We start from the raw sequence: 13271 nt of genomic DNA on the forward strand, positions 1-13271 counted from the left end.
TCCTTTGCCCCCAATGTGCTTTGCTTTTCTGCTTTTCAACTTGGGCTTCGACGCTTATTTCTTTTTCTCCCACATCTTCCTTTTCATGGGGATTTTAGTAACAGGCTATATTTCTCACCCCTATGTCATACATTGTATTTTAGAATCATTAACTAAAAGTTACCAAAAGACTGGCTTCCAAAGTAAAGGAGGAAAGAAACCTAGATAGGCAATTAAAAGAAGATTTAGTTATCAAAATGTGAAAGCCAATTAATTTTTGTAACATGGTTCTTGTTTTATGCTACTTGAATACCCCTTTCATGGCAATAGATACATTTAATTTATTAAAGATGCAAGCTTTGGAACATTGATGAATTGAAGAGTTTTTGTTGAAATTAGAACACAAACAGAATTAATTGGATGCAAATTAAAATAATAGGTGCTCATAATTCAAGTCTCACAAGGTGTTACAATATTCTTGCAGTCAAATGTGACTCTGGCAGTGAAGTTCTTCTTGAAAAAATAGATTTGCTAGTGCATTTTAAATAATGTACTGTGACTGGATTAATTATCTATAAACCTTAAAATTAAATTTTTACTGTAGTTAATTGAGCTTAGAATAAATGCCTGTTTTAGAAAGTGCCCTCATTCAGTAATATTTCTAGAAATGCTTGGCAAATTCTTTTTGTTTCTACTGGCTATTAAGAATATAGATATTTTCTATAAAAATTCATATTTGAACTGCATAAAACCTGAAGCATCTAGTTTTATTTGATCCCATGGATATTTAATCCAGATTGTTTCACTATATCCTAGTTTATTTAGCATCAGAGTTAATATGCCCAGTGGGCTAGTTTTGAATTGTATAATGCAATTAATATGAGATTAGCCTTTCAATTAAAGAAGAAAATATTCAAAATAATTACCTTTATCTGAGAAATCAAAAACAGTATGCAGTTTTATACTCTCATCATAAGTATTTTTCTAAGATGAATTTGTACTGTAGACTGAAAAAGAATAGAATGAAAATAGATTGAGAATAATGAGGATGACATCTACATTTTACAGTAGCAACTTCTAATTTTTAATCATTTTTTACTGTTTTAGTGTCCCAGAAGCAAAAATATTGTATCCAAACTGTGGTTATAGAAGACAGGTCAATCAAATGAAAAGTGAGGAATTAAATTGTCAGTTAACATTGTGTTTACTAACATAATGTTACTAAAACATTTGCATGGTACTTCAAAACTGAATCCAGTCAAAATGTTGTGCATGAGAACTGATGAAAGTAAGCTATCAAACACCACTTTTTAAACAATATGTCGTCTCATTTTTAATAAATCCAATTCTTATAGAAGTTGTAAAACAAAAAACAACAGGCAAAGAACCTGAGTGGGCTAATGTTTTATCTTTTAAAATGCCAAAAAGAGCATCTCCATTTTGTGAATTTAGTTAAATAGCCATTTCATTTTAATAAAAGCTGAAGTCCATCAGATTGGCACACCACGAGTTTGTGTTTCTACTTCTTCTGTGCTATGAGCCCACGTATGCTTTGTGTAACCCAGCGAATCCTCCAAATTGCAGGTCGTAACTGAACTTTATTCACTTTGCTAGTGTAAAATTAAGGCAAAGAGAATTCATTCACCCACTCCTTTAAGAGAAAATGTGCTCTCAGAATTTAAAATGAAATGAGTTATGTTACCCTCCACTTTCAAAAAGAAATTATTTGGTAAGTTTTTCTCACATATTTGGAAATGCTTTTTAGTTACAGAGTGAATTTGGGTTGAGCATCACATATTGCACACAGGTATTGATATTCACTGCAGAACCCTACAGATGTGTACAATCAATCATGTTTCAATTAGAAAAATAAAAATAAAAGAGTGAGTTTGGGCTAAAACAATATCAAACCCAATAAAAATTTGCAAGGAGGAGGTGCAGAATGAACAACCTGAGCCTATAATGAATTCTTCAGATCCTTTAAGAGTCTCTTTTGTGTTCAGAATGTCAGATGTAAAGGCTTAATAACTTTGCAGACTAGAATTACATGTTTGAATTCAAGATTAATAAATAATTTATAATACCCAATGGTAAATATAGGTGAATAGATTTTAGAGGCAGTGCTTCTTGCTATTTTTCTCTCTTCATCTTTTCTATTCTTTCTTTTATTAGTAAAATTTCTGAGAATTTTACTAATAAAATAAATGGGTAAAGGTAAAGAAATGAGAGTCAACCATCTCATCAGTCCTTAGCTTCCCTGGTGAAGAAAAAATGTAGAATCAATGACAAGTCAGTGTGTAGGGTCACCCTCAGTTAGCACATGTAATTTGAGTTTGTATTTCATGTAACTTGTCGTTTGCTAGCAGAGGTCACAGCTGTGGAACTTGACCACATGAGTGATACCAGCACCGTTCGTTACACCACCAGGATAAGTACCTGAGACTCGCTAGTTATATTCAGTGCACTAGCGGTAGCAATAACCATGGTGCTTTTAACTTATATAATACCATTGTTTCAAAGAACCTATTTTCAGAAGTGTTTCATGATTCATCTGGGAATCTATTCAGTTACATAAAACCGAAGGAGAAAAGAGCATTCATTCAATTTATGTGAAAATTAAAAAATTTTCTCTACTGGTTTTATGCTTCTTTCAATTTTAAGAACAAATTATCCAAGTGGGAATATGTGAGGATAAATAAGTTTACTCTAAAAGATCTGGAAAAAAAATATTTATTTTAGAGAAAATTTTATTGGCGCAGTTTTCACTGATGACTGGTGGGGATAAGGAGACAAAAATAAAGTTATGGGTATGGTGGGCCAGTTGTCGTTTAGAAGATAATCTGTGATAATGAGGGATTCAAATTAAATACAGAGAATTTCCTTTGTCATCTCCTGACACCAGTGGTTTTTACTGTGGTTAAATACTTTAGGAGATGTCACTGATACTTTTAGCTGGACAGCTTATAAAATGTCTCTCTTGTCCTCTGTATTACCTTTCCTGCTTCTTCATTGATTTTTTTTTTTTTTTTTTTGTCTTTTTCGTGACCGGTAAGGGGATCACAACCCTTGGTGTGGTGTCGCCCGCACCGCGCTCAGCCAGCAAGCGCACCGGCCAGTCCTGTATAGGATCCGAACCCGTGGTGGGAGCGTCACTGCGCTCCCAGCGCCGCACTCTCCCGAGTGCGCCACGGGGCCGGCCCCTTCATTGAATTTTAAAACCATGGATTTAAAGCATGTGTTCAGTCATCTATCCAAATCATGTTGTAGATCTTTTAATATTCACACACATCCAATCTTTTGCTATTCACATCTCAACTGAATTCTGGCAGAGCCAAGGGTCTTGCTCACTTGTTTTCCCATAGCAATTATGAACTGTAGGACACTTGACCCTTCTGCAGTTGTCGACTCTGTCACATGGCAACTAACAAAGTGCAGGGATATGACTAAAGATGTCATTAAGACTTGGAAGAAGCAAAAGAAGACAGCCTACTGCTTCTGAAAACATAGTTATACACTTTCTATTTTATAGGGTGGAGTCATATGAAGCATTCCATATTTTTGCATATGGGGCTCGGGAACCCAACAAAATGAGAACCTTAATTCTCCTCTTATTTGAGCTGGTATGGGTCAAAGCCACTGCTCCAAAGAATAGATAAATGAAACTTTAAAAATAAAATTAAATAAGATACCATTTCTCTTTCAGAAGGAGAAAAATTGTTTAAGCATTCTTCTTCATGAAACTAAGGAAAAGTAGCAGAAATGTGTTGGAAGGATATTTCTAGGTCCATAATTTTATTTTTTTCTAAAACAGTTTTATTGAGAAATAATTTACAGATTCTACGATTCATTAATTTAAAGTGTACAATTCAAGGCTTTTAGTTTATTCACGAAGCTATGTAATCATTATCACAATTCATTTTAGAACATTTTCATGACCCCCAAAGCAGTCTTGCACCCTTTAGCTGTTATAGTTCTATTTCTGTTTCAAAATAATCTTATTCCACTCATTTGCTCTTAATTTACTTCCAAGTTTTTGTTTGGTAGCCTTTTTATGACCTTCTTTAGGATCCCAGATCTGTGGATGCGGTAGGATAGAAGGGAGGTGGTGGCATGGGTCGGGAGGGGCTGAGTTAAATGCCCTCACAGGATTACCTGGTAGGTTCCACTAAGACCAGTCTTCAACAGGACCTATAGAAATGTGCTATTCACGCCTAAGTGAAGATCTCACAGCATTGTTCCCCACAGGGTAACAGGAAATATATTTGTGTTCAGATGTATTGGTAAAAATGAACTAACTGGATAATTAAAACCTCTCTTAATGGATCCTTTCTTTCCTCTTTCACTCCTTGACACCCGCCCCCCTTCCCAGCTCCCCACCAACATCTTTCTGCTCCCTTTCTATCTTGTCTTATTTTTGTATGTTCCTCTTTCTAGATTACCACAGGTCTTAATACAACAACAGCCTCTGTACTCCAGTTTTCCATTGGTAAGTGTTTTTAGCAATTACAGCAATTTAACTTGAGAATGTTTATTTTAATCATAGTGTGCAGTCAGGATGACAGTGCCAAATGCTTTTAGATTTACAGAAGAGTAAGTCTTAACTTTGCAGTAAATAATTTAAAACATTTTAAAAGTGAAATAAATATTTTTAAATGCTACGTTCTGTTCTCACTTCTCTCCAGCAGTGAAGGGTATTAAAAATGCTACAGATAATCCTAAACATCTGGAAATGATTTACATATGGATTTTGAGTGCATTGAGTTATTCTATTACAACAGAATTGCCTTACCAGTTACGTTTTGCTCAGACCAAGGTTGAAATCTATTCAATTTTCTGAGCTCTGACTAACTGGTAGTGAGAGAAACAACTATTGGTGGCTTGAAAGAAACCAATTAAGGCTTCGTGTTTGATGTAAATAATCTATGTTTAATTCAGACATTGATAATGAAAAAATTATTGTATCTGACAATATTTCTTTAAGTGCTGTTATGTTTGAGCTAAAAGTTTCTATCCAAAACATTCAGTAAGATAAGGTGCCTTCTGATCAAGTGTTTGCAGTTCTGCTGTCTATTCTGTTACTTTCCATTTTAATTTTCAATGATATATATTAATAAATGACTTGTACAAATTTCCAAAGGGAATGTTGTAAGGAAAGAAAGATATTGTCTTCTAGATGAGTCCTAGCTTTATTGATCTGGTCCCATATCATGGAAACCCCCTTTCCTGGCCTCTTCCTGTGGCATGAGAATTGCTGGAGTGTGGCAGCCACACCCTGGGACAGGATGCTCCAGTATCTACCATATTCACCTTGTACCTCTGCCTTCTACTCCACATTGAAAGTCAGTGTCCTACAGCCAAGAGCCCACTGTGGTTGATTTTGTTTAAGAGCAGTTTTCTTCAAGTCACTTAGTTGTCACTTTATCATCAATGGGCCTTGCTTCAGCTTGTGTGGACATCATGTGAAACTGCCTGATTACAGTTTGGGTTATTTTCTTCTCACATTGATATTATTGCCTAAAACAATGCACCAACAATTCAGAAATCCATATGTGGCCATAAGAAAAGTGTTAGCAAAAACAAAAATAATGGATTTTTTATGAGAGAGTTTTCTATGATCTATTAGCAAGTGTATTCTAACTTCTCTATAATGCACATGTAATACTTTTATAATAAGAATAAAGTAAGTTCATTTTCTTAAAGTTGTAGGGTAACAAAAACAAATTTTTAAAGCTATGGCATGGCAGGTAATTTAGAGGTTCTTAACTAGAATAAATGTGTTTAGATTCATTATTATATTAATTTATAAAAATAAGCTGAATAATGGTTACAAATTTATTTTTATGCTGTGTTTGTTTATTTTTACTTTTTGTTAGAGCGATGAACATTAATTTCAGATATTATCTTTACGCAATCAAAGAACACAAGAGAATCCACTTTAAAATATGTCTTGCAATTTTACTAGTACTTGCACTTTATTCAAGGGAGGAGGGATCCAGCATCAATTAAATTATCCTTCATTAAAAGAAAAAGAAAGATCTTTTTTGTGAATAGTGAAGAGTATATTGCTAATCTGGCATAGGTCCTCTATTTCCTTGTCTTTCAGTGGCACCAATTATAATAGAGCTGTTGAAAAGGACCAAGAAGGAAGTTAATCAGAGAGTGCAGTGTTTGGTACTCGACACTCTAAACCCAGAGCAAGTACCAGGCCAAAGGTCTTAGGACTAGACCCAAACATGTGACTTAGCAAGAGTTCTTGGTTTCCCCACAAGCCAGCGAGCTGCAGCCCACCAGGCCAGCTTGTGTTATTTAAAGATGGATTTGAATCCTGGGTTAGAAGACTGGAAGAGTAATAGAATTGATGGGTTAAAAAGAGATAGATAGGTAGAAGACAAGGAGGAAAGGAAGGAGGGAAAGAGGAAGAGAGAGAAAGAGAGAAAAAGATATCAAGTTTATAGCTAAAAAATACATCTAGAAATCTTTTGAGGTTGCAGTTTTAGAAGCAAAAGTAAAATTTTAACATGTCACTGGGAATGAAACAGAAAATATTTAGTAAAAGAAACTACAATTTATTGCTTAGAAACTTCATAGGGAAATTTACTTACTGCATCCTGAGAGTAAAAAATTCTTGAGAACTAAGAAGACTTAGGGTGGCAGAGAAACAATGTAGTAGCAAACCATTAGTTGTATGGTTTATGGTGTTGTACAGTGAATACAGTATAGTGGACAGAACTCTCCAGAAATAGTTTTTTTTCTTCCTTTCTTTTTTTTAAATTATTTTTGTAATTTGTTTATTTACAAAAGCAACAGATAGTTTTATTAATATTATTATTATTATTATTATTATTATTATTATTATTATTATTATTATTTACATTCTATGATGCTGTTGTGGAGCAGTTGTGGGGGAGAGGGAGAGTGGAAGAGGGAAGGAAATAGGGTAGGAGAAGGAGGAAGGAAGAGGGGTGGGTTTGAGGCCTGTGGCAGCCCCCTCAATCCTGCAGGGGAGACCAGGGGCTTCCAGCAGTGGATTGGTCATTGCTGGGCTGGGTGCAGATGTCAGGGAAGTGTGGCTAAAGCCCTCACCCCCCACCACACCAGCTCAGGAGCCCAGGCATTTCTTGCAGTAGCTCGGTGATTGGGGGTGTCGGAGGGATGTGGCCAAGGCCCAAGGCCCCCCACCTCCCTGGCTCAGTAGAGCCCAGGGCACTTCCTGCGACAGCTCGTTGGTCATCACTGGGATGTACGGGTGTCAGGGGGCATGGCTGAGGCCCCCAGCCCTCCCCCCTCCCTGGCTTGGGAGCCCAGGGGACTTCTGGTCCTTTTAGGTTTTATGGATGTTCTTTGGTGATGTGAGACCTTTACTAGTTAATATCAAACTTTGTCTCTGGTCTGTGGGTATTTTTTTTTTTTTCTTTCAGTTCTGTGTTAGATTATTTGCTGTTCCTACCATTAAAATCTGCACTGGAACTAATTTGTTGTCCTTTGCTTACTTCTATCATGGGAAAACTTCCTGTGGGGACCAGTACTTGAGCCCTATGGTTGAGCTAAATTACTGCTTTGTTGTTAATTCCCTGGGGAAGGCTTTTTGTGCAGCTCAGGTTTTAATGGTTGACTTTATAGGTACTTCTGGCTCTCATGAGGCCTGGTACACCTGGGTTGTGTAGAAAATCTGGTCTGAGCCTGAGTCTCTTCAGAAAACTGCACCCCCTGCAGTTCTATATTCCTGACCAGTCTCCACTGAGTGGTCCTGCACTGATTGGGGGACAGGTCATCTGTCCTTGCTGTGCCCCAGTGTTCTCCCAGTGGGCCTGCCCCCCCCACCACCACCCATGCTCCAAACACTTCCCATGGGATGGGCCATATGCTGGTCCCTTGTGATGACTCACAGGCCTCTGAGTGGCTCCTTTTCTTCAGTTGTTGTGGCTCCTTGGTCCTATGTGGGTCCATGGGAAACCTATTAGTGGTCTTGCTGGCCTGGGAGCCACGAAGGCCCTCTTCTCCCCTGCCACCTCCAAGCACCTTCATCCAAAGGGCCCAGCTGCAGCTTTTGCTGGCTCCTGCTCCGTGTGCTCACCAGCTGCAGCCCAATTCTTTGAAAAATATATGTATGCAAGAGTACTTCAGAAAGTTTGTGGAAGAATTCGAATAGAATTAAAAGATAATATGAATCTTTCCAGGAACTTTTTGAAGTACCCTGTGTGTATCTATATAATGTGTGTATATAGACAAGCTATGTGTGTATATATTATATATATGTGTGTGTGCATGTGTATACAAATACTACATATATACATAAATAGACAGGCTGTCTTAACCAAATGATATTTAAAGTTAAAGCCTCCTGAAAATGCAGTTCTGCAAGCTGAACTTTATCATGTTATCAACAGCTAAATCATGTTGAAAAGTGTGCTAAAATATCCTTAGGATAACTTTTTACTCCTTTATTCCAATGAAAGATCTTGTATTCTTTTCTGTGCTAAGGCATCAATTTGCTACAATTCTCACTTGATTCATTAGGTTCACCTTGTGGAATTTATGGTTGTAGCCTTAGGGGCATTTACCCGTTCCCTTTAGATTTCCTCTAGGATAGAAGGAAAAATTTGAGATGATACCCTTGCAAACCATTATCTTACAGATGCCTTCATACTCTGTTTTCTTAGGCAGGGTCCTGAGTCCAGGGGAAATGCTAGTGGTACTTTGTATATCCACTATTCATTTAACAAAACCTCACTGAATACTTGCTATGTGCCCAGCATTGTCTTGAGCTAACTTTAACTATGGGAAAACAAAAAAGTGAAAAAACAGGACATTTTTGCAGCACTTAATGGTGTAGTTAGAAGGAAGTAGATACATACAGAGCATGAGACTTCTAGAGAATGCCAGATTGCTATAAACAGGGGTGGGCATACGTACAGGTCCATGTGGTAGCAGGGCCTAACTAGGTCCATCAGGGCGGCACAATTCAGGGAGGCTTCTTAGACAGGAAAAGTCACTGAAGGCCAACTACATGAGTCACTTGAAAATACAGAGAAAGGTTTCCCAGGTGAAGAGACAAAGTGAACACAGTAAGGTATCGGAGGAGAACATGAGTTCTCTCCTAGAGCAGAAGGACTGGACTGGAGTGACTATGAACAATGTCAGATAAAATTGTATCTATCTGGAGAGCTACTCTGTGTCAGCTGAGGGTTTTAACTTATTTAATAGGGGTCTAAATGGGGGCTTTGACTCATTTAATTTATTTAAAATGAAATTATTTTGTTATTTATTTAACTTATTTAAGAGAGGTCTGCAAAATGGCCTCTTTCTCTCTTGAGCAATAAAGAAATATAATGAAATTAATTCTTAAGAAGAATTATTTGGGTAATTGTGTGAAGTGTGGGCTTGTCACTTCCTTGATATAAATCTGCATTGAGTCACTTTCTAAGAATTTATCAAAATGAGCAAAATAAGGGCCGGCCCGGTGGTGCACTGCTACAGTGCGCCACTTGGGAAGCGCGGCAGCACTCCTGCCGAGGGTTCGGATCCCACATACAGACCGGCCGCTCACTGGCTGAGTGAGGTGCGGGAGCGACGCCGAGGGTTGCGATCCCGTTGCCGGTCCCGGTCCGGTACGGGCGCGACACTGAGGGTTGCGATCCGTTGCCGGTCACGAAAAAAGACAAAAAGGAAAAAAAAAATGAGCAAAATAATATGCTTGTTTAATTTAGCCCAGCTCTTTCTTCAGATTAATAGGATTCTTTAACCAAATGAGGATTAAAGATAAAGCATTTAAAAATAGATGCCATGAAGAACACATAGTTTGGCTTGGGAAACAAATCTGCCTTGTCCATTATGGTATCCTCAGCCCCTAGCCCAGGAACTCACAATAAGTAGATGCTCATAAGTATTTCTTGCCAGAGTGACAAGTAACCACTACAGAGACATCCGTAATAGTATGTAGCCGGGTACTAAAATGGTGTGATGTAGACTTTTCATGCCAAGCAAAGGTCTGGGGGAGGTGATCTGAGGACCTCAATAAATGGAAAAAAAAATGACCCAGAAGGAAACTAAGAATCCCCAATAAGGTATGCTTTTAGTGAAGTAAGTAGACAGAAATGTATATTTGTGTATTGGTTTGTATGCAATTGTAGAACTAAGTAGAATCTATTATCTGTTCATAATTTATAGAATTAGTACTTTTTTTCTTTGGTTTAACATATGACTGTCCCAAAGATTTGGGTTGTTTGTGTTTTACTGCTTTTTTGTTTGTTGTTATCATCTCAAGACAGAGGAAAGTCATTAAATCATAAATACTTTATATTTACATATTAAGATATGAAGATGTTTTAGACGTGAATTGTTCTTTCTGTACCACATGTGCAAAGAGCCTCTGAAATGAGAGTTACTTAATTTCTATGAGTGTCTTCTGAAAAATAAAAACTGGAAAATTACAAAAGTTTGAGGTACTCAGCTGAACTGAAAGATTACTTTGTAAAAGAGGAGAGATCTGGTATTATTTTTCTTCAAAATGTCACTTGTAAAAAGTGTTATATTTCATTCAGCCTAAGAGAAGCAGTTAGTTTTTCCCTTGAGGCTAATTCATAAACATCTTAATTACTCAGAACTTGATTCAGTAGAGAAACTCTCTCTCAACTCATTTAGAACAGGTAATTCAGGAGGAGGAGAAATTGAGCCCTCCATACCTAGGTGTGAAATATTGCTCATTTCCTGAGTGAACTTACTGAAATATATTTCAAATACAATTCTCATTTTTTTTCAAGAGTCAGTCTCCATGGTAATTTAGTAAGACCTTATGAAATTTATTATGAAATAGAGAAAACCTCCTCTGATACATGGAAATCTGTAAGTATGAGACTAATAAAATCTCTGGTGACCCGAGCTTGAAACAAATATAAATCAAAAGCAGAAGTTTTGGAAATTTTAATGGCAAAATGAATTTAATACATATGCTTTATAAGGCTAAATAAATGTTTTATTTGTAAGATTTGTTTAAGACTTGATTTTTCAGATCTTCAAAGATCTATATTAACACACAAAAAACTGAAATATCTATATATGGAAGACTTCTATGTTATCTAAATTTAGTAAATAAAGATGTGAAACTGATTATGATTCAGAGTATCCTGCTTCTTCATCCCAGAGTTGACCTATTCCTTTTTAGGGAATGTATATTTTAAAAGATTAGTTTTAATAAACTTTATATGTACATTCACGTGTCACTTAACAGTGGGGATACATTCTGAGAAATGCATCCTCAGACAATTCTGTCATTGTGCGAACCTCACAGAGTGCACTTACACAAACCTAGATGGTATAGCCTGCTACACACCTGGGCTATATGGTATAGCCTATTGCTGCTAGGCTAAAAACCTATACAGTATGTTGTACTAAATACTGTAGGTAATTGAAGCACAGTGGGAAGTATTGTGTATCGAAACATAGAAAAGGTACAGTAAAAATATGGTATTATAATCTTATGGGACCACTGTCATATATACCATCCAATGTTGGCTGAAACATCTTCATGAAGCACATGGCTGTGTTTCAAATTTGCCTCACCCCAAAGTCCTAAGTCTTATTTTAAGTAATAAAAGGGAACATTCTGAAATGCTGTAAAATTCTACTAAGCATGACGTTCTGGCAAATATTGTTGAGGGTAATTATAAGTGTCTTTGAATGATTAGGACTCATAACTAAATAAAAGATTATATGAATTAAAATACACAGTTTGAAAGTAGATACTATGCCCTTTTTCTTTTGAAATACTCAATTTGTCATTCACCTGATGAGGCTTTAAAAATAAATATCAGTAATTCATTCATAAATATTTTCTATTAATATTTATTGGAGATTCTTCTAGTAGAAAGGATACAGCAGTGAACTACAGGATGAGAAAAAATTGATCATTGATATAGACCAAATGGTCTCTCTCAAATACCACTCCTCCATAAAAACTCATCCCAGTGTTCCCACCTGATATTTCTAACCTTCACTTCTTCTGAATTTATTTTATGACACCAACTACACTTTACTTTGATTTATATACACTGGACATTTCTGCACATCCACTTTCACCCTTTATAGCTTAGATATTCTCTGAGGACTAAAGAATGTACTAGTGTCCCTCTCTGTATGTAGGGCAGAATTTTGCTCACAACTAGAACTAAATAAATATGAACTGAATTGAATTAAATCTGTACATTAGGAAAGGAATTTAGTGCTGTTCCACATTAGTGCTCAATACTATACCCAGTCTTGGCATCTAAGGCAGGGGAGTATGCTGAGTGAAATCCATGGGCAAAATTAGGACTTAATCTGAGCCAGCAATTTCCATTTCCTTATCAGTTAATCAAGAACTCTTGATCAAGGACTCTTCTATCAGAGGGAACTTTAGGATGTGTATTACACTCAAGGGAATATTAGTATTATCTTTTACTTCTATTTTTTACGAACTTTTTGAAGTACTCTCCTATAACACAATGTGTCTACCTCCACTGTGGAGAAAGCAAAACCTAAGACACTGCCTCAGTCTTCAAGAAGTTTATTACCAAAAAGGTGGTTGCAAAAAAAGTCCTCATGTGAGAAGAAACCAAGTAAGGCAGTAAACATGGATTAAGGGATGCAGACCATAGAAGACAGTGAAAATGAGATTGTTGGTAAGTCCAGGGAAGAGGGCAGTTCAGAGGCAGGACTTCATCATTTGGGTGGGAGACTAACAAGAGCAGGCGTGGTACCATTCCTTAGACTCAGTGTCACAATGATGGTTAGGGGGATTGTACCCTGCAGGGAGAACAAGGAAGGGGCTATTCTAAGAACTAGGGACCAAGGTCAGAGCCAGACAGCAACAAGGATGAGTCTCTAGGTTTCTAGGGGTGGGGAGAGGAGGCACCTAGCACTTGCTGCCCAAGGTGGGGATTAGTCCTCCTAGAAAATAGGTGGGGCATGAGCACTCAAGCATAGGTTATGTGGGCCCTGGGGAAAGGAAGACTGCCTGGCAGGGAACCTGGCAAAGCCTGACACATTTTGCATTTGTCTTCCTTGTGTTTCCCCCGACAAAGGCTCTGGAAAAAGTTCTCTACTGTGGGCTTGGGAGGAAACTTGCACAGGGTGAGCACTTGAAAGTGGTTGGAAGATGGCATGACATTCCACAAATTGGGAGAGAGTCGATGCCTGTCTCCCTTATGATAGGGGTGCAGTGACAATGAAGTAATACAGATATTTTGGAAGTGAGGAAATGGGGATAGGACTTGAAGGGAGAAAGGCACAAAAGGGGAGGAGGACAGCTGTTCATT

General features: G+C 37.3%; 1 protein-coding gene across 2 annotated transcripts in view; it reads left to right on the forward strand.

The window, feature by feature from the left end:
- Positions 1-13271, forward strand: part of RELN (reelin) — a 472813-nt gene that overhangs the window by 238439 nt on the left and 221103 nt on the right. For both annotated transcript variants that reach the window (XM_008592225.1, XM_008592230.1), the window contains exon 8: positions 4414-4465. In XM_008592225.1, the coding sequence (XP_008590447.1) occupies positions 4414-4465 (52 nt within the window). The remainder of the gene's footprint in view (positions 1-4413; positions 4466-13271) is intronic.

Source organism: Galeopterus variegatus, unplaced genomic scaffold (assembly GCF_000696425.1).
Source record: "Galeopterus variegatus unplaced genomic scaffold, G_variegatus-3.0.2 Scaffold153, whole genome shotgun sequence".
In the NCBI taxonomy this organism is placed as follows: domain Eukaryota; kingdom Metazoa; phylum Chordata; class Mammalia; order Dermoptera; family Cynocephalidae; genus Galeopterus; species Galeopterus variegatus.